The following is an 18,224-nucleotide window of genomic DNA, read 5'->3' as shown; positions in this document are numbered from 1 at the left end:
TTCAGAGGAACATGTTCCGGGATATCTGCTCGCGAAGCCTTAGGAACTTGACCCCTTTCCCCCTTTCCTCCATCCCTCCATTCCTTCCTTCTGTCTACACCACGTAAACATAATACCTAGCTACAACCAAACCCTTCCCCCCCCTTCCTCCTCCACCCTAATCACACACCCTAATACCGCGGCATATGCTCCCCACTCCCATTAACAACCCCATACCTCGGCGCCATGTCCGCAGGCGGTAAATGGCACATCACCGGGTCCTCCTCCGGCTCAATCGGCACCTGTCCCATCTGATACGCCGACGCCTCCGGCTGCGGCTCCGACGACTGCAGCGCGGCGATCGCGTCGTACGCCGGTGGTTTCTCGTTTGGATACCGGTCCTCCTCATGCATATGTATCTGCTGTATCTGCTGCTGTTGTTGTGGGAGGTGCTGCGGTTGTGGGAGGTGCTGCGGCGAAGGCGGCGACGCCGCGGAACTCATCGAGGGCGAGTACGTCAGCGCCGGCGTCGGCAGCGCAAGCCCCGACATCGACGACCCCGTGTGCTGGGACGGCGCGCGCTGCGGGTACGGCGTCGGCGCCCAGCGGACGTGTTCGGACTGCGGTAAGCTGCGGTTCGAGATCGCGCCCACGGGAGGTGTCGTCCCTTGCTCTTGGTGGCTCGATGCCGGCGTCATCTCGTACCCGGACTCGAGATCGGCTTCTTTCGCGTACTGCGCTTTTTGGAGCTGCTGTCGCTGCTTCCGCCGGGGCCGGATCCGTAAGAAGTACCAGAGTAAGAGCGCGATGAGGATCGCTACTACGACGCCGATTACGGCGCCCGCTATCGTGCCGCCGGGAGGCCCCGGGGGGCCGTTGGAGTGTTTTGCGTTTTCGGCGTCTTGTTCGGCTTTTTCTTCTTGTAGCTCTTGGATGTGTTTTAGGTGGTCTTTGTAGTCTTCGTAGGGGTCGTCATCGCGTTTATGGAGTCCGGTGGGGGGGTTTGGGTTGGCGAGGGTTCGTGCTGTGATCGTGGTCGTGTCTTTGGGGGTGAGGGATGAGGAGAGTTCGCGCGAGAGTGGTTGCGCGATGGGCTCTGCTGTGGCTCCCGCTATGAGGGTGAGCAGTAGGTGAGAGCGCCGCATGGCGAGGTGCTGTGGTTGAGGGAGCCGCTTCGTGATCCGTGTTTCTTCTTCGAACTTATGACGACTTTCCGCTAAGGTTTACCGTAGGTTTATGATTTGGATTAATTCATTTATTTACCTCACCGCCTGTATTGGACTGTGTATTTCGAAAAAACGAGAGACGGGGTTTTGCTGTTTCGGTGGTGATAACGAGGGAAAGACTGGACTGGACTGGATTGGACTGGGGCGTCCTCGACGGACCCGACGGAGTTGTGCAACGACGAGAAGAAAGATGTAGTGTTGTGCCAAGATGTGCAGGTTCCAGCCACCAAGAAGAGCCAAGACTCAGATCCGCAAGGAGTTTGTGACTTTAGTTGGCCTCTCCCGTCATAGGGCTAGCGAAAGGTGCATGTAACCAATTATGGACCAACAGAGAGAGATCAACAGAGACTTGCACTGCCCCGACCTGCCCGACGCTGTAGCATGTAAAAGAGGTAAAAACGAGAGCGCCAGCACCAGCACCAGTTCGTTTTGAGCGACACGTCTTACACGGGGGTCCCACCCTCTGGAGATCGTAAGGGCTTATTGTTCCGAATATGTCTAGGAGGTACTTATTACCGTACCTAGCCCTAAGGATGGACTAATAGCGTCTGTAGAAATCCATGGTAGCGTGGGATCTTACTGTGTCTAATTAAGGATTTCCCCTCTATCATGCACTGTACAGCCGGATACGGGGCGGCGAAAGCGAATTATTCGAATATTCGTGCCGAGACTTTTTAAATCTCTTCGGAATTCGAAGAAATCCCTATTGGCAAGGAGATGGTCCTATGACTTATCTTCAGCAACATCATGGTCGATATCGTGTTCTACTATTCAAGAAAATGACGCTTCGTGTGTGATCTCTGTATACTCTATGCAAAGCAGCGGCACACCCTAGCCGAGTAAGAGAGAGGACGCGTCCGCACCGTGGCTGAGATCTGACACTGCAGTATCCGTACTCAGTTCTCATCCAACCCATCAATAAATATCTAATAAGCAGCCTCTTTTCCCTTGCACTCATACAAGACGAAACGAAATTCCCTCGGACAGTTAGTTGGAGCGATCGTGAGCGATCATAACTTCATAAGCGATCATGAACATGCAGGTACGGCAATTCAAGTTTATGAAAACATCTCGGGATTCCCATTTTCCTTGGCTTTCGTAGATCATTTTCGCTCGACTTCGATACATACCGGATACATCTCAAGCTGTCCTACCTACCTTTCCAACAACCCCCACGAAACAAAGGCCATGGGTAGGTCGAGAATAGCTGACCGGTTTCCACCTTTCTGTCTTGTATGTTTGTGATGTATGTATGCGCGAACACGTTCCAGGAATTCTCTCATTGCTCCTATGACGCTCGCCCGGTCTGTAACTCCGGTTGAGATTTTCTACTGGGCGCGGACCGTCGAATTAGGATTCCGGATGACTGTGTAACGGGTGCTGACAGCGCAACTAATTCAATAGTGTGCGTTGGGCACCCAGAAAAGAGAGGATAAGGAGTATTAGGCACGACGATTGGCAATGCAGTGATAGTGAAAAGCCTCTAGACTCCCCGAAACCGTTGATCTGTCTACCTGGATACTGGACAGACAGAGCCTAGCAGCTTGCTTCATGTGGTATTATTACTATATGATATATTAAGAGAGTTTCCTATTTATTAGAGCAATGAGGCAAGCTGCAGCAGTGATCAAACACGCCACTCGATGACGGGGACGGGAACGGGGATGGGGATGGGGGTATGAATCGACGCTTACTTCATCTACATATCCCCGAGCTGTTGGATTGGGTGAGATTAGAGTGATACGAACGACGGTGACCCATTTCATAAACCGTCAATTCAATTTATTTTATAACGTTCTTATGAAGGATTTATGCCCGGACTCTGGAGCGTTTGAAAATTTCTCTCAACACCAATCGTTTACCCCCGATAATCCCAGAATGAGACAAGATTCGGGAAACATCATATTACCCAAAGAGGATGATTTTCAGATCGAAGGCCGCAAAGTCCGATTATATAATACAGTGACCTCACATCCAACATCCGCGGACAGTTAAGAAGAACATTTTATATTATTATTTATATATAACAAGTTCCATTCACCATAAACTTACCTATCAGATACCTACCTAAGGCATCTAGAACAACCCGTTCACGTAGGCGTCGCCGTGACCACAGAAGAGCCAGCCCCATCACCAAGCCCAACACAGATATAAGTACCAAGCTGTCTACACAAACATTAACACAAAACTCAATTTACAATCACCAGAGTCACGAGATCTTACAATCCAGTACAGTCCGTATGGAGGTCAGGGTTCCAAGCATAGAGGGTATCCAACGGGACCCCCCAGCGGTTCGCGATGTCCAGACAGCCGTCATTTGCTAACGCGTCCGACGCCACTGGTCAGCTCATCCACACGATGCAAGTGTATACTTACCTAGGTAGTTAAGTGCGTAGTAGACACAGGGACAACATACCAACAACATAATAAAACCTCGCACACCCATCCACCATCCCACTCTGATGGGGCACAGGCGTCGGATTCGCATGTCCCGAAGTCGGGAACGGCGCCACCGTCTCCACCGGCAAGGAAGTATAATTACTCGTCGTCGCACCCCCCGAAGTCGTATTCACGACGGGAAATGTCCACGGGTCCGCCGTCGCGTACGTCGTAGCATAGCAGCTCGTGTCGGGGGCCTTGGTGCCGCCTACACATGGGTTGGTAGGCGAACCGCCGTACCCGGGGTACGTGGCGATGTCGCCGACGGCCTGGACGCAGTAGCTGTACCCGAGGAGAAGGTTGGCGCACGTCGTGCTGTTGACCTCCGGGTTGAGGAAGTAGAAGTCCGCCAGCGAGATCCCGGCGATTTGGGTTACGCTCTCGCAGATGTCGCCTGCGCGCACACGGTAGTACTTCCCGCACCGCGTGTTTGTGCCGTCGACGACGTCGGTTGGGATAGGGGCTAGGGTGGCTGTCGATGCGGGCGCCGTGGCGGTTATTTCTGGGATGGAGCCCGGGTAGCTTACGCAGATTTGGATGCCGCTGAGGAGTTCGAGGTTGTCGCAGCCCCTGCTGATGTCGATGTTCCATGATACTAGTTGTGATATCGTGAAAGAGTAGTCATGGGATTCGACTATGCCCCAGCATGTGTCATTGGGTTGGACGGTGTAGACTTCGCATGTGTGTGGCATGCATAGCGAAGTACCTGGTCCGGGGAAATCCGTGCACCCGGCTTGTAGATTGTTGAGATATAGCATCTCGCTTGTCGAAATGCCTTCCGTTTGACTAATCGAGTGACAGTCGTCTCCGTCCTGCACGGTATAAGTGCTAGCGCACGCTTTCGAAGCCGTTGGCGATGCTACAGTGGTTGTTGTTGGAGTGCCCGTCTCCGTGATGTAGTTTGGCGGCGGAGACGTCAACGGGTAGCCGGTAGCTTGGCATGATACCGTCAAGGAGGAAAAGGCGGACGCATGATTGTCATCATATCCCAAGAAATTGCTAAGCTGTACTTGGTAGACCCCGAGAATACAGTCCGAACACGAATCTTTCGACGTATCTCCATTGGCCCATGCATCAAATATAGGCGCACAGAAGTCTCCCGAGGTCGGGTCGCGACGGCAGGTGAAGTTATAGGTCCATAGTAAAGTATCCGTTGTGGTAGTCACATTATAGGTGAAGCCTGAAACGACCATCACATCTGCTGCACATGATTGCTCTTGAGTGCTGCGGAAAGACTCGAGCGATCGAAGACAGTCCAGGTTACATAGATTAGTCAAGTCATCATTGCTAGGGAAGTACCCTCCAGAGGCAATGACGGGGAGGTTCACGTCGCAGGTAACCTCAGACGCAAACGTCGAGCTAGAACTCCTTAGAATCATGGCTATCGCTTGATAGGGTGATGGGTACCTACTTGCAATTACCTGATATACCATCAGGCGGTTGTATCAAATATGGAAACTCGGTTTCTGAACGATTAGTCCCAACGAAAACCTGTCCATGTGTAGTCCCTAGAAGTAGACAACTGCTTGCGTAGAGGAAAGTTAGGGGCCGCGAAGACATGATGATCGATATTGAAGAGGATGGATTATACCGACGAGGTTATCATCAGGAAGTCCTCGGAAACTACTAACCAAACCCCTAGAAATAAGAAGGGCGGGGATTTAGTTACACATGTTACACAGTATCTATAGCTATACAGGATCATGCGATCGTAGATCCTGCAGGTGGGTGGTCAGCCGCAAAGGGCCAAGAGGTATGATTGATATCGCGAGAAAGTATCCCAAGAACTGGTTGGTCAGCGTAGTGGTATAGAAACCGTTGCTCAAGCCCGGTGTAGGATTTCATTGCTTCCATTGGGCAAAAATATATTAAGGCTTTGGTAAATGACCGCCACCAGAATAAGCGAGAGATACTCATCTTAAAATCAAGGTCTAGAATTGCCTGTAGCATGTAATCTTGACGCCCGGTAAGAGGGTGTTGGTCGATGCTGGATCACCTACAGTGTAGCCTGGTCAGATCATCAACGCCTCTTGTTCCTTACAAGTTTCTCCAACAACCCGACGCTCATGGGAATCAGCCGTCAGTTTGGTTCCAAGTCTTGCGCATTTTCAATCCTGGCTCTTGTATCAACTCAGACTTCCTTAACCCTTACCTTTCCATATGGCACTCCACGGCAAGGTCAGGTCAACCCTGATGATACTTTCACTCTCTGTCTTCTTGTACTACGTTATCCAAAAGAACTATATAAATGAGCACGACTTCGGTGAACCAAGAATCCTTACGAGGAGTGAGGTACTCGCCATCGACACAGAGGCCGAGGTAAACGCTTTGCGCAATGTGACTCAGATCGCGAAGAGAGACGGAGGCAACTATTCTTGTAAGAAAGGCACACCGTGCAAAACCTACGCATGCTGTGGCTCTTTCTTTGGCGGTGATACCGGCGTTTGCGGCTTTGGCCCAACATTTTGCGGAGATGATTGTGATTCCCAGTGTGATGCAAAACCCGAATGCGGGCAGTATGCCGATCCCCCAGGTGAGTTCACCTTTAACGGAATAACACTATATCCCTCGCTTAAACTTAAACCAGACAAGAAGTGCCCGTTGAATGTATGCTGTAGTGAATATGGGTTCTGTGGCAGTACACCCGAGTTCTGTCAAGAGGGCTGCCAGTCTAACTGCGTCGTGGATCCTCCTGTCCCACCCGGAGGGAGTGGAATCACTGTCCTAAACAACAGAATCATAGGATACTATGAAGCATGGTCCGCTAGAAGGGAGTGCCGAGAATTTCCGCCGAGTGCTATTCCAACAGAGGGCTTGACGCATGTGAATTTTGCATTCGCATAGTAAGAACCATCAGATCAGAGTCGATATTCCTCTTCTAACTTCCCTCTAGTATCGACCCAGACTCGCTTCAGGTCACTGCGATGGACTCTGAGACACCGGCGGGGCTGTTTGCGCAGACAACTGATATTAAGAATTTGAAATCTCGTAACTCGCAGCTTGAAGTCTTCGTCTCCATTGGCGGATGGACCTTCTCGGATAACGAGACTGCGACACAACCCCTATTCCCCGAAATCGCCGCCGACGCCAGTAAGCGTCAGAAGTTCGCTGATAACTTAGTCGGCTTTATGATACGCTATGGGTTTGATGGAGTTGATCTCGATTGGGAATATCCAGGTGCTCCAGACCGAGGTGGTTTAGAAGAAGATGATATCGCCAACTTCGTCAAGCTTCTCGAGACGCTTCGAAAGACTTTCCAAGCATCCGCGAGGGGAGACTATGGGTTAACCTTCACAATTCCAACATCATATTGGTATTTAAGATGGTATGTTTTAGGGAGTGTTTAAAGAGGAGAAATAACCGAGCATCGCTAACATTACGTGATGAAGGTTCGATGTTCCAGGTCTCCTTGAATATGCAGACTGGGCAAACATGATGTCCTACGACCTTCATGTAAGTGACGCCAAGAGATATGATGGTTATTGCTAATTTTTCCATAGGGAGTATGGGACGAGCACAATCCCATCGGGTCAATTGTGCAGAGCCATACAAATTTGACGGAGATTAAGCTGGCGGCAGACCTACTTTGGCGAAATAACGTACCTCCCGGGAAGGTCGTTCTTGGAATTGGGTTTTACGGCCGGTCTTTTCAGCTCAAGGACAGCAAATGCAGTACACCCGGCTGTCAGTTCAAGGGCCCAGCGGACGAGGGCTCATGCACCAAATCCGCAGGGACGCTCGCGTACTTCGAGATTCAGGATATCATCAGTGAACACAAACCCAAAGTCGTCTATGATGAAGATGCCGCAGCCAATTACATAGTATACGGCGACAAGAACGACCAATGGATCAGTTACGATGATGCTAAGACCCTCAAACAAAAGGTCGACTGGGCCAACGAGGTAGGTTTAGGTGGTGTCATGATCTGGAGTGTAGATCAAGACGATGACGAATTCTCCGCACTCGAGGGTTTGATCGGCGAGCCGCTTCCATCTTTCGCAGAAAATCTCAAGCGTACAGCAGTGTCAGACGGTGATCACTGGTCTTCGGTAAATGGGCAGGCTTGCAAAGTGAGCGACTGTGAAAACGAACCCTATAACCCGCCCAGCGGGTTTTCGACTGCCCCCAACGGCAAGTTCCCGGATACTTGCGGGGGTAAAAAATCCAAGTATATATTATGTCCAACAGATGCCATGCCCCAGCAGTGCGAATGGCGAGGATCTGGGTCGTGCCATGGCCAATGCCACGAAGGCGAGGTCACGCTTGCACACTCGCGCCACGGCAGTGAAAGCTGTTTAAGGCCTGGACAACAGGCTTTCTGTTGCGTGAGTAACACCTGGTCGAGCTACACCGACAAGTGTGGTTGGCTGGATGACTGTAGCGACTGTCCATCCGATCGGCAGTATTCTGTTAGCACGCGGAAGAAATATAGCTTTTTCTCAAGCTGTGATCAGCATTTCTGTTGCCCTTACCCATTCGAAAACTGTCATTGGGTTGGCAAGGGTACCTGCGACGATAACGAGTGCTCAGCGACGGACGTTGAGGTCGGCTTGGATGTTTTCGGGAAAGACCAATCGTCCTGCACCGGCGAGATTTTCAACCATCGCCAAAAGGTACTGTGCTGCAACACACCCAAAGATCTAAACCCTTTCCTCCCGGCATCTCTTGACAACTTATTTCCTACGTTGCCGCCGACCGGCTACCTGCCAGCATTCGATCAACAAAATCTCAATTACAATCCGTCACTAGTCGGTGAAAACCCGAATCCAAACGCTTTCTTCTTCGTCGTTATAGATGGACCGCCTTCGGCAGTGAACAGCCTAAACCGTCGTGATGGTTCACACGTGGAATTTATTAGCCGTGGAGTCCATGACGGCCAAGAGCCACAAGTGGCTCATTTCGTTTGCATGGTCGATTCTGTTGATAATAACTGTGATGCCATGCATGAGAACGGTATAAAGGGGACTATCCTTCGTATGCCAGATGATATGGGTTTCGCTCAATGGTCAGTTGCGCACTCAGTAAGAGAGTCCAATCTTACTATCCCAAGTCATCTCAGCAAGCGAGTCCCACCCAACGCTAAAGTCTGGGAGCTAGAATACAGTTACAACTTCTCGAATGTAAGGCGAGACGTGGGAGATATTTACTTTCGAGTTGACTATTCTGATAATCATAAATATTATCATGATGTCGTCCAAGCCGCACATCAGAAACGGGGTGTGGAACCCAGATTCTGGAGTAAAATCAGCTCTGTCTGGAAGACTATCCTTGATCAGATTCGAGGCCAATTCCCAGATACGCCGGCCAAACTGAATACAGATCACTTCAACACCCTTATCCTTGGAGATGATGGATCCGATAAGGGTTGTAACGGTCCGGATGGGTTCCTAAAGGTAAATCTTGCTGGGTCTATACGAAACACCATGAGATTTGGGTTTACTCTGGTGGGAACTATACAGCCTTTCGCTCTAGAGGAAGCTTACGGCTACTTTGATTCCGATATTTATATGTCCGGACAACTCGAGTTTGATGGCAAGGGTATCTTGGACATCAACAGCGGCGCCGGTGCTCAAAGAAACTTGTTCCCTAGCCCAATCACAAAGTTTCAAGCATCCCACCCCGGTATCGTGTCGTTCTCGCCGGAACTGAACCCGGAGATTTCTATCATCGGATCTGGTGAGATTGATGGTAAATTTGCGGTGAGCTTCGAAGCGGGTTCGTCGAAGACCATGAAAACACACGCACCGCCCGGCCTCGCCACATTCGACGGTGATATCCTCGGGGATACCATTAGCGATGCAGCCGACGGATTCGTTAAGACAGATACAGCGGACTTCAATACCGTCTTCGCGATAAACCTGAACGTAGAAACGACCATGAATATGAAGATATTCGGGTACCAGACCTCTCTCCAAGATGCCGGCGCTCGATTCACTTCTCGAACTCCGCATGCTATTCGTGTGATTGGCAATACGGGGACCGGAGAAGCTGGCATCCTTGACGCGCCCCAGCAAGGCTCTTCCGATGTAATTCAGGTCGGTACAGTAATGGACGGTTGGGATGATGGCGTTACTCACGGGATCGGAAGCCAGCCGAATCCGCGCGTCGTACTGTCTGGCGGAGACGAGCCATCGACCCGAGAAGTACCACATATCAGTGGCTACCCCGTATTTGGTATCAGTGACTTTATATCATGCTCTGGTGGTTCTTACACAGGCCAGCTTGTCTGTTTCTATAACATCAGTGCCAATGATACAAGCCTCGAAGAACCTAGTCCGCCGTTCAAATTCAAGCGCGAGTATCTAGAGCCACTGAGTGAGCGAGAGAAGCAAAAGTTTGCAAAAATAGAGCCACGCGCCGGTCCAAGTTCCGGAAGCTCAGAAACTTACCGTATTTATGAGTATCCAGAGAACCCGAATGGAAATACAAACGCGTTCGAATTCGTCACACCAACCTACCCAGCGGGAGATAATGGTGATGCACTAGATCATGAAACAGGTAATAATCAAGTTCCCTCTAACTCCAACTTTTTCTGATCCTCTTCTCTCTCCCATAATATGGTTCTTGCGGCTGATCGTATACAGGGCGGAACGAACGTTATTCTCTCCTGAATCCCGGCGACTGTGAAGACACGTCCATCACAGCGAATGGCGTTCAGGGTCTAAACTGGGACGGCATCGACTCTGATCATCCAGATGACCGGACCATTTTTCCGACCAATTTTGCCAACTTTGCCCAAAGTGGTAAGTTGTAAATGCTTTAGTAAATCTGGACATGATTCGAACTTGTTTTGCTGACATCTTCCCCCTCTTATTACTCAGGAGAGATTGATCTAGCCGATGGTCAAGGTGGCACGTATCGAACCCAACGGCCTCTGTTCGATTTCACCAACCTATTAAATTACTTTGCTGCCGATTATCGTACCTGGGTACCACAAAACGTTGAGCCAAATCCTCCACCAGGGTCGGCCGCCGGCGACGTAGCAGATGCGATGGGGTCTACTAATAACCCGTCGCCGATGGTCAATTTAGAAAGAAACTTGAATGTAAGCTGCTTTTCAATTCGAAATTGAGAAATCGGGGAATTTTATCCCAGAGATAATGTGGTATCTGATTCTGATATACCTGGATAGATCCTCAAGGGACGCATGTACACAACTCAAGGTCTCCCGACATCTGATGATCAGTGGGATGCATGGATGCGACTACCGAGCCAAGGGACAGCGCAGGCGGCATTCTCGGCGTTAAGAGCCGTCTTTGGCGTCATGAACTATCTTAGGGCCATCCAGTCAAATAGACAGCAGGTCTTTGATGGTAGACGGGAAGCTCTAGCACAGTTTGACGACTTATATGGTAGGGTACGTTTATGCACCTCATCCCGAATTCCCTAACTTTGATTGAATGGTTCTGATGTATGTGATTATGATAGACATTTCCAAATCGACCAGAACGGCTCGCAGATCTCATTGATGAGTTCCAACCGCAGTGGGAGATCCGAGTCACGAATTTCGTGCAGCGTTATGTAACCAGTCGGTTGAATAGCCTTGTGAACACTTACACGCCGCTAGCACAGAATGGCCATCCCAACCAACAATTAGCTCTCGACGTCTTAGCAGCTGTGGGGAGGATGAGAAACCGAATACAGAATGAGTTGCATTTTTAATGAACTTTCATACTGAGAGGCAATATTATATGTAGATAATATTGAAATATCGATGATATTTTATCATTCCGTATATTATGCCAAAACAGATGGAGGGGATAGAATGATCAAATGTTGTATTGTTGAAAAAGATCTAGATAAGCCCTGGTTTTCGGGGTGGTGGGGTTCCTGAATACCCCCACCATGTCCCTCGAACCTTCCCAACCTTCCCAGCAGTATTCGTACGCCATTCATGATTTCCTTGTGGCTCATTAGAACGTGATTTTTAATCTTAAGTTTGTACAGCACATTGTTGACAGCTTCATCGAATTAGTATTTCGTCAACGGCACCCATGGATATGATATCTGCTAGAACAAATAATAACTCATTTCGCCCATTTTTCATGGTCTCAAGCCACTCCCAATACTTCTATTACCAGTCCAGAGATCAGCCTCATCTTCTTTAACAGACACAAACGCCCTATTCTTACTTGTCGTAGCGGCTTTCCATAAGCTAGACAATGGCTGCTCCTCGGCGTGGAAATACCGTTGCTCAAAGAAGTTATTGACTAGCTGTTGAAGACGGACCCGCATATATCCCCTGAATTCTTCCTGAGCTCCCTCCTTCGTGGCATTTTCAAAGTCCGGATCTATAGCCCAAACCCACATGTCATCCACAAAGCCCGTATCCGACATGACAGTGTCGATTGATTCCCGGTCAATGACCAAGAATACATTATCAAGTATACCATCTTCCAGCCCGCCATTCCGCGTTTCCGTCTCGTGGCTGACTCTTTGCTTTTTGGGCGCACGATCGACAACGGACTTAAATGATTCCCTCAACGAATCGAATCTGGCCTCCAAAGCCTCAGTTGTCTCAGCCCTCTTCTTTCCGACGACAGGCCAATCCATTTTTTGCAGCTTCCATCTCGCACCCATCGTATCCCCACAGCAAATCGCTCCTCTGGCATGGAACAGCACCGCGTCTCTGCGGGAAAGGTAATCATCCATCTGCTCGTAGCCCGGCTCGACGAAGACGGGGTAACCCCACCTTCTCTGGGGCTCATCTTTTATCTCATCCCATAGCTTCCTCACCCATGGTCTCGCCTTAGCAAGTACGGCCTGTGCAGCATCTTGCGGCCCCATCGCGAATGCGATTAGCCGCTGCAAGGCTTGGTCCTCGGCGTTCGCGATAGCCTGGCCTTCATTCTCCTCGTACAGCGGTTCTCGCATCTTGCTTAGCCGTGATGTGATATCATCGAAGTGTGCCTGGGAGACGGCGACTAGTGCCGCTCCAGCCTTCGAACGAGCCCCCGATTCAGCCCGGCTGAGATCGAGCCAGTAGCGGTTCTTCAGTAGATCCACTTCGGCCTGGGTGAGAAGATCTGGCAATTCCGCCGCCTGCTGCAGCAGCGCCTTTTTCGATAGCGAGGTGGTGGCTGCGATGTTTGTGGCTTGCATCTCGGACTCCGGGAAGTCGAGGACACGTCGCTTGTCCTCATCTGTGATCGATGATGGGTTGGACAAGGCTAACGCCTCTAGGTCGGGAAACGATTTGCTGAGGTCCTCGACATTATCTATTTGACGCTGTACCCGTATGGATGATTTGATGAGATTTTCCATGATAAGATGGATAGTATGCGACAGCCGTTATCTAGAATGATAGGGAAGTTGTGAGGGTGAGATGCAGAATTAAACGATAATAATCTTCATAGAGACACGAACGAGTGTTCAATTTTCTATGTGTTATTATCTTGATTGAAACTGCATAAGCTACATATGTGGTTTGTACCTACACAATCGATGCAACAGATAATTGTAGACATAGGTCGAATACAAACTTCTCTAGCACTAGCCAGGTACCTGTCCCGACAACCCGGAGGCGGTTAGGGTCAACAACCCCACTACATCGGGTAGCCCCATTAACTAAACATCTAGCTCCCGATTTCAATTAGCCCTAAAATGGACACCCCTGTTCTACGTTTGTCGCTGGTTCTAATAGTCACTAATCCTTTATAAAGTCTTGCGTAAGAGAAAAGCAGCAGAACTTGAAATAATATTAAAATCCTAATGGATCAATAACTTGTGTTATCATCAGATTTTGACATGCGCATCGCATGATATCTCTAGTTGGATTAAGAGTTTGTTGTTTTATGTCTGATGTGCGTATCCGAAGTTTCACAACCAAGCGATCAAACGCGGGCAAAATTCATTCCTATCACTTAGCATGTTCAAACTATTTTAATACTCCCATGAGTTTGAATGCTAATAGAATGTTAGTAGGAAAGTCTAGCGATTATCAGAAATGAAAGTAAAAGTCACAAAAAGATGGAAGAAGACGCGAAGTAGTAGTTTAAGACCAATAGAATTATCCCAATGAGAGGTAAATTTGATAAGAATCATCTCCAGAAAACCCAATGAATCCCATTCTCATTCACTCTACCCGTTGCTATGCTTGTGTTCCCCCCTTCCACTCTGACCGAAGACCCGCAACCGGCTTAAAGCATCTGTAGGTAGAATTATCGAGACGAGCCCCAATGAATCCGAATTATTATCTGGCCGGCGAGGAAACAACGGCAGTCCATATAGAAATAAAAAATACAGGGATATGTCCCAATCTGCCCCTTTTCTCAATCATCCCCGTATTAAGTCGTGTCCTTGTGTGGTAGACATACTCACTCCATTAAACAGTAGCCTTGGAATGAAATGTGTGCCGGTAGATCATAGGATCGTTTATAGGACAACAGTGTTTATTTCTATGATGTGGGTTAGCTTCGGAGATGTTTCTGTGGATCAGTGGGATTACTCACGGGTCTGTTGGATGACAGTTTGAAGCTGAGGAACAAGGCTCTGTTGGATGAGAGAAGAGACATCGAAGCCGCCGATGCCGCCAAGGAGACCAAGGTCGAAAACGTTGAGCTGAAGAGCGCTGAGGTCGAAGTTGCCGAAGACACCGAGACCACCGAGCTGAGAGAGGAGAGCAATCTGCTGGAGCTGGAGAAGGGCGTTGATGTCGAAGTTGTTGCCGACGAACAGGTTCTGGAAGCCACCGATGTTGAGGTTGTTGAAGGCGGAAAGCTGGGCAAAGGCCTGGAGGTTGAAGCCGTTGATGGCGAGCAGGTACTGGAGGTCCTGGTTGTTGAAGCCGAAGTTGTTGAAAGAGCCAAGGTCAAGGTTGACACGCTTCTCAGGGATAGTGCTGGTAGGGGCAGCAGTGGCGAAAGCGGCAAGAGCGCTGACGAAGATGGTAGAGGCCTTCATTTTGAAAATTGGTGTAGAGAGAGTGGTAATTAATTAAAAGATTAGAATATAATATGAGCACAGCTATGTGAATCAGTTAGTGATGCTGTTGATGATGGTACTGGTTCGGGTCCAGTTGCCACTGTTCAGCTTACCTCGACAGTTCTAATGAGTGTATATATGTAAAGAGTGAAGCGAACAACGAGCACAGCTGTTTCAATGTTAGCTGAGATTGTCAGGTGAGGCTGTAGATAGAAGCCAGGAGCTTACCTCTGTAGAAATGAATGAAAGAATGGGTTGGAAGATCTGAAGATGTCTTTGGATTGGTGAGTGGAATGGTTAAAAAAAAGAGACATATTTGACGAAGTGAACCTCATCTTATATATCGAATGGCAAGACATATTGATCGGATGGCATGAGTCCTAGAAACAACGCCAAGATTTTCAGAGGACAATAATAATCCGGAACGTGGTTGAAGGAGAGATCCGGTGCGTGTCAGGAGGTAGGTACCATTAGGCGGATGTCTAGATGGTAAAACGAGCCGTGTCCAGGGGCATATCGGGAAGGGAGATGCTTAACCTCAGGCTGGAATATCTTGGCAGAGATATCCATGGCGACGACCTAGTGACTATGACCTCGCGCGGAGGCAAACGCCAATAGCTGAGGACCCCTGGATGCACCGCTGCACGGTAGAGTACCAAGAAAAGAGGCAAAGGGACCAAAAAGGCCCCATCGCGGCTCATCTCATGCCAGTCTCTGCCGTCCCTAGAACGGGGTAAGCTATCAGGGTGGCACTGATCACGCACGGAAGACCTTTGGCCCGAGGCCATAGCGGTGATCAAAAGCTCATCTCAAGGGTTGTAGTAGTCTAAATAACGTTAGTGGAACGGGATCTGACTATGCCAGAGCCTGGCATGTACTATATCTCAGGATATACCTTACTTGCTATGGGAGTTTCCATGGTACGTTATGTGCCTCTTTGGCTTTGTTACATCAGGCTAGTCTATCGACTCGCTTGATCGCCGTCCGGGGTTGCCATGCTGTTTTGTAGCGTTTATTCGTGCCACCAAACGGGATATGGCATAACCTAATGGCATAGGAAGAAGAAGAGACGTTTCCTATAATGACTAACATGATCTGACCTCCCAACCACGCCTACGCGGCACATTCTGAACATAGACTATAACTACCAGGTACACTTAGTATAGGCACTATCTAATTATGTCGCCATAGAGTTGAATTTGAGAGGTCTTTGTGGCCAAAGCGCCGTCTACCTCTTGGCAAAGTCTTAACTGTACAGGGGTCAAATGCAAGATATCAAGCCCCCGGAAGACGACGGCTAATCGGCAACGCCCATTACGTAGGTGGAAATGGGTTCGGGTTCTTGAATTCGACAGACCCGTAAACAAAGATTTTCTCCCATCTTTCAGCTCAATTATTAAGGATATTCAGGATCTCCTACACATCATCCGCTCAGATATTCGGAAGGGATATGATCTCAGCACGGCCCTTTCTGTCATCTCTACAATAGTGAATAGGCTAAGCAGCCAATCATGTCGTCTTATTCCTCATTTTGACGGCTTCCAATACTCAACCGGACCCCGGATCAACAAGGGTCTCTGTCACTTTTGAGAGATCTCCCAGCACGGCAACTAGCAAAGCCTAGACTGGATCCATCCGATTGCCAACCCGGGGTTTCGCATGTACCCCAAATTGCCGTTCCTAGATATCGGATGTGTTACAGATGCGACACACACAGACCTTGGGCATGACTATATTCCTTGATTGAGTATCGTCGATAAGCTTAAGTCGTCCCTACCTATAGTCACTCTGGAAGTCGATGCATCCGAGCGTGATATTCCAATAGAATCTGAGTTCGTCCGATCATATTCGGCTTAAACAAACTTGTTTGTTGGTCTCACTTGATCTGTTACTAGATGTGGCTATCCGAGTCATCATGCAGTGACCCTTATGGCGGTAAGAGAATGAGGTACTATGATTAACACTGCGGGTAGATGATTCACATCTGTAGGTAGGTAGGTAGGTAGGTAGGTAGGTAGGTAAGTTTGCGCGAAATAGACTCCATCGCAACTTGTTTCCTCTAGACTTAGAAACAAATCGATCTAACCTCATTACAGGTAACCCACAGGGCACGCAACTAGCATGCATCTCGCTTAGTCTAATAAGTGGAGGTATCTTAGAAGACGATGTAACTGTTAAGTCAATGTCATAGCTTCATCTCAACCTTAAGACCATCCTAACAAAGAGTCACATCGAGAAAGCACGGTCATTACATTATCCCAAAAGAGAAAATCATTTCAAGACTAGGTATTGTTGACAAGATGACCCGTTGATTTTTCTACCTGTGCTGCCCCCAGTGCGGAAGAGCTTTCATTGGTAGGTATGCCTAGATTACAATGACCAGCAGACTGCAAATTGCAGTCCTCGACAAACTCCTAATGATGACCTATTATCCCTGGAGTATATTCAACATATACTCGACATATACTACCCGACGATCCCTCACAATGATGAGTGTCTTGGACTCATGGTATCTTAGTTACCCTTGCCCTTGGCCTTGCACTCCCTCTTGGTCATGACAGTGCGCTTGTTCGCACGAGCGGCCTGCTTGATGGTTGCGCTGATGGTTCGCTTGAAGATGTCTAAGTAGATATCGTTAGTAAAACTCTTTAGTGAGAGAGCTCAGCGCCAAGGGGGTACTTACTGAGGTTGAACTGGCCGAGGAGAAGCTCCTGTTGCAGGAGTTGCTGAATGGAGAAAGAGTTGACGAGGCCGAGCTGCTGGAGTTGCTGGAGCTGTTGAAGTTGGAGGAGGAGCTGAATCTGGTTGCCAACACCGATGTTACCGATGCTACCGATGTTGAAGTTGCAGATACCGAGGCCGAGCATGAGGTTCCCAATGTTTTGTTGGAGACTGCCCTCTAGGTTGTTAGGGTCAATGTTGATTCCATTGAGGTTCTCGAGATTGCCGAGCTCCTGCTGGAGATCCTTGTTGTTGTTGTTTTTGTTGTTGTTCTGGTTCTCATTTTGTTTCTGCTCCTCCTCAGCCTTCTGTTGCTCCTCAGCCTTTTGTTGCTCCTCAGCATTCTGCTGCTCCTCGGCATTCTCGTCAACGTTCTCTCCATCCTTGTTCTCTTCGGCTTTACCGGCATCAGCGACCTCGGTACCGTTGGCAGCGGCGGTAGCATTGTTAGCCAACTCGCCACGCCTGAAGACGGCGATGGAGCGCTGGCTCGGGGCAAATCCTTCTGCAGCAAGGATGCTGGGAAGGTAGGCGGTCAACGCCAAAGTAGCGAAAAGGGGGCCTGACGTGAACTTCATCTTGACTTCGTAAATAAAATAGGTAAATTACAAAAAATGTACCGTTTCAAACGGGGATATTAATGAGAGAATGAGAATCAAAGGAGCGCAGCTCAAAAATTAAGTACGAAATAGTGAACGAGGGATGTCTAGCAATCTGCCTGGATGAGAAAGAGTGTATTGGATATTTTACCTGGGAAATGGGCACATTATATCTTCCTTCTGGGAGATGGCGATCACACCAATATCCTCCCAATCCTTATGGCATATCTTCTTTCTACCTAACAATGGCTTCATAATGGCTTCACCACTCTGACTCGATTATTGAAACCCCACACAGCTTGGCAGCCGGTACTCCGCTGCGAAAAGACGGCTAGCA

At 49.0% G+C, this 18,224-nt stretch overlaps 6 protein-coding genes across 6 annotated transcripts; 1 reads left to right on the top strand and 5 right to left on the bottom strand.

The window, feature by feature from the left end:
* Positions 1 to 49: 49 nt before the first annotated feature.
* GGS22DRAFT_10305 (uncharacterized protein) lies at positions 50 to 1,564 on the bottom strand. Its single transcript, XM_047957734.1, has 2 exons — positions 1,243 to 1,564; positions 50 to 1,188 (listed from the first exon to the last, which is right to left on the bottom strand). Exon 2 carries the CDS (start codon positions 1,122 to 1,124, stop codon positions 171 to 173), a length of 954 nt encoding a protein of 317 aa, XP_047824066.1. The 5' UTR covers positions 1,125 to 1,188; positions 1,243 to 1,564; the 3' UTR covers positions 50 to 170.
* Positions 1,565 to 3,247: 1,683 nt separating this feature from the next.
* GGS22DRAFT_10196 (uncharacterized protein) lies at positions 3,248 to 5,485 on the bottom strand. Its single transcript, XM_047957701.1, has 4 exons — positions 5,056 to 5,485; positions 3,622 to 5,003; positions 3,429 to 3,525; positions 3,248 to 3,371 (listed from the first exon to the last, which is right to left on the bottom strand). Exons 1-4 carry the CDS (start codon positions 5,202 to 5,204, stop codon positions 3,296 to 3,298), a joined length of 1,704 nt encoding a protein of 567 aa, XP_047824065.1. The 5' UTR covers positions 5,205 to 5,485; the 3' UTR covers positions 3,248 to 3,295.
* Positions 5,486 to 5,699: 214 nt separating this feature from the next.
* Positions 5,700 to 11,497, top strand: GGS22DRAFT_10212 (chitotriosidase-1). The gene is made up of 9 exons (XM_047957708.1): positions 5,700 to 6,177; positions 6,232 to 6,487; positions 6,538 to 6,969; positions 7,034 to 7,097; positions 7,145 to 10,142; positions 10,229 to 10,387; positions 10,466 to 10,689; positions 10,777 to 11,001; positions 11,073 to 11,497. The coding sequence occupies exons 1-9, from the start codon at positions 5,805 to 5,807 to the stop codon at positions 11,304 to 11,306; spliced, it is 4,965 nt and encodes a 1,654-aa protein (XP_047824064.1). The 5' UTR covers positions 5,700 to 5,804; the 3' UTR covers positions 11,307 to 11,497.
* Positions 11,420 to 13,114, bottom strand: GGS22DRAFT_150283 (uncharacterized protein). The gene has a single exon (XM_047959290.1). It carries the CDS (start codon positions 12,906 to 12,908, stop codon positions 11,688 to 11,690), a length of 1,221 nt encoding a protein of 406 aa, XP_047824063.1. The 5' UTR covers positions 12,909 to 13,114; the 3' UTR covers positions 11,420 to 11,687.
* A 904-nt stretch (positions 13,115 to 14,018) lies between these two features.
* GGS22DRAFT_183573 (uncharacterized protein) lies at positions 14,019 to 14,546 on the bottom strand (the record flags this gene model as incomplete). The annotated part of the gene is made up of 2 exons (XM_047964107.1): positions 14,019 to 14,041; positions 14,096 to 14,546. The coding sequence occupies 2 exons, from the start codon at positions 14,544 to 14,546 to the stop codon at positions 14,019 to 14,021; spliced, it is 474 nt and encodes a 157-aa protein (XP_047824062.1).
* A 2,310-nt stretch (positions 14,547 to 16,856) lies between these two features.
* GGS22DRAFT_150278 (uncharacterized protein) lies at positions 16,857 to 17,986 on the bottom strand. Its single transcript, XM_047959289.1, has 2 exons — positions 17,251 to 17,986; positions 16,857 to 17,188 (listed from the first exon to the last, which is right to left on the bottom strand). The coding sequence occupies exons 1-2, from the start codon at positions 17,864 to 17,866 to the stop codon at positions 17,082 to 17,084; spliced, it is 723 nt and encodes a 240-aa protein (XP_047824061.1). The 5' UTR covers positions 17,867 to 17,986; the 3' UTR covers positions 16,857 to 17,081.
* Between the last annotated feature and the right edge of the window lie 238 nt (positions 17,987 to 18,224).

Source organism: Annulohypoxylon maeteangense (assembly GCF_022496945.1).
Source record: "Annulohypoxylon maeteangense strain CBS 123835 unplaced genomic scaffold GGS22scaffold_1, whole genome shotgun sequence".
NCBI classification, from domain to species: Eukaryota; Fungi; Ascomycota; class Sordariomycetes; order Xylariales; family Hypoxylaceae; genus Annulohypoxylon; species Annulohypoxylon maeteangense.
The sequence above is the reverse complement of the archived record's forward strand: the minus strand, read 5'-3'. Positions and strand labels throughout refer to the sequence as shown.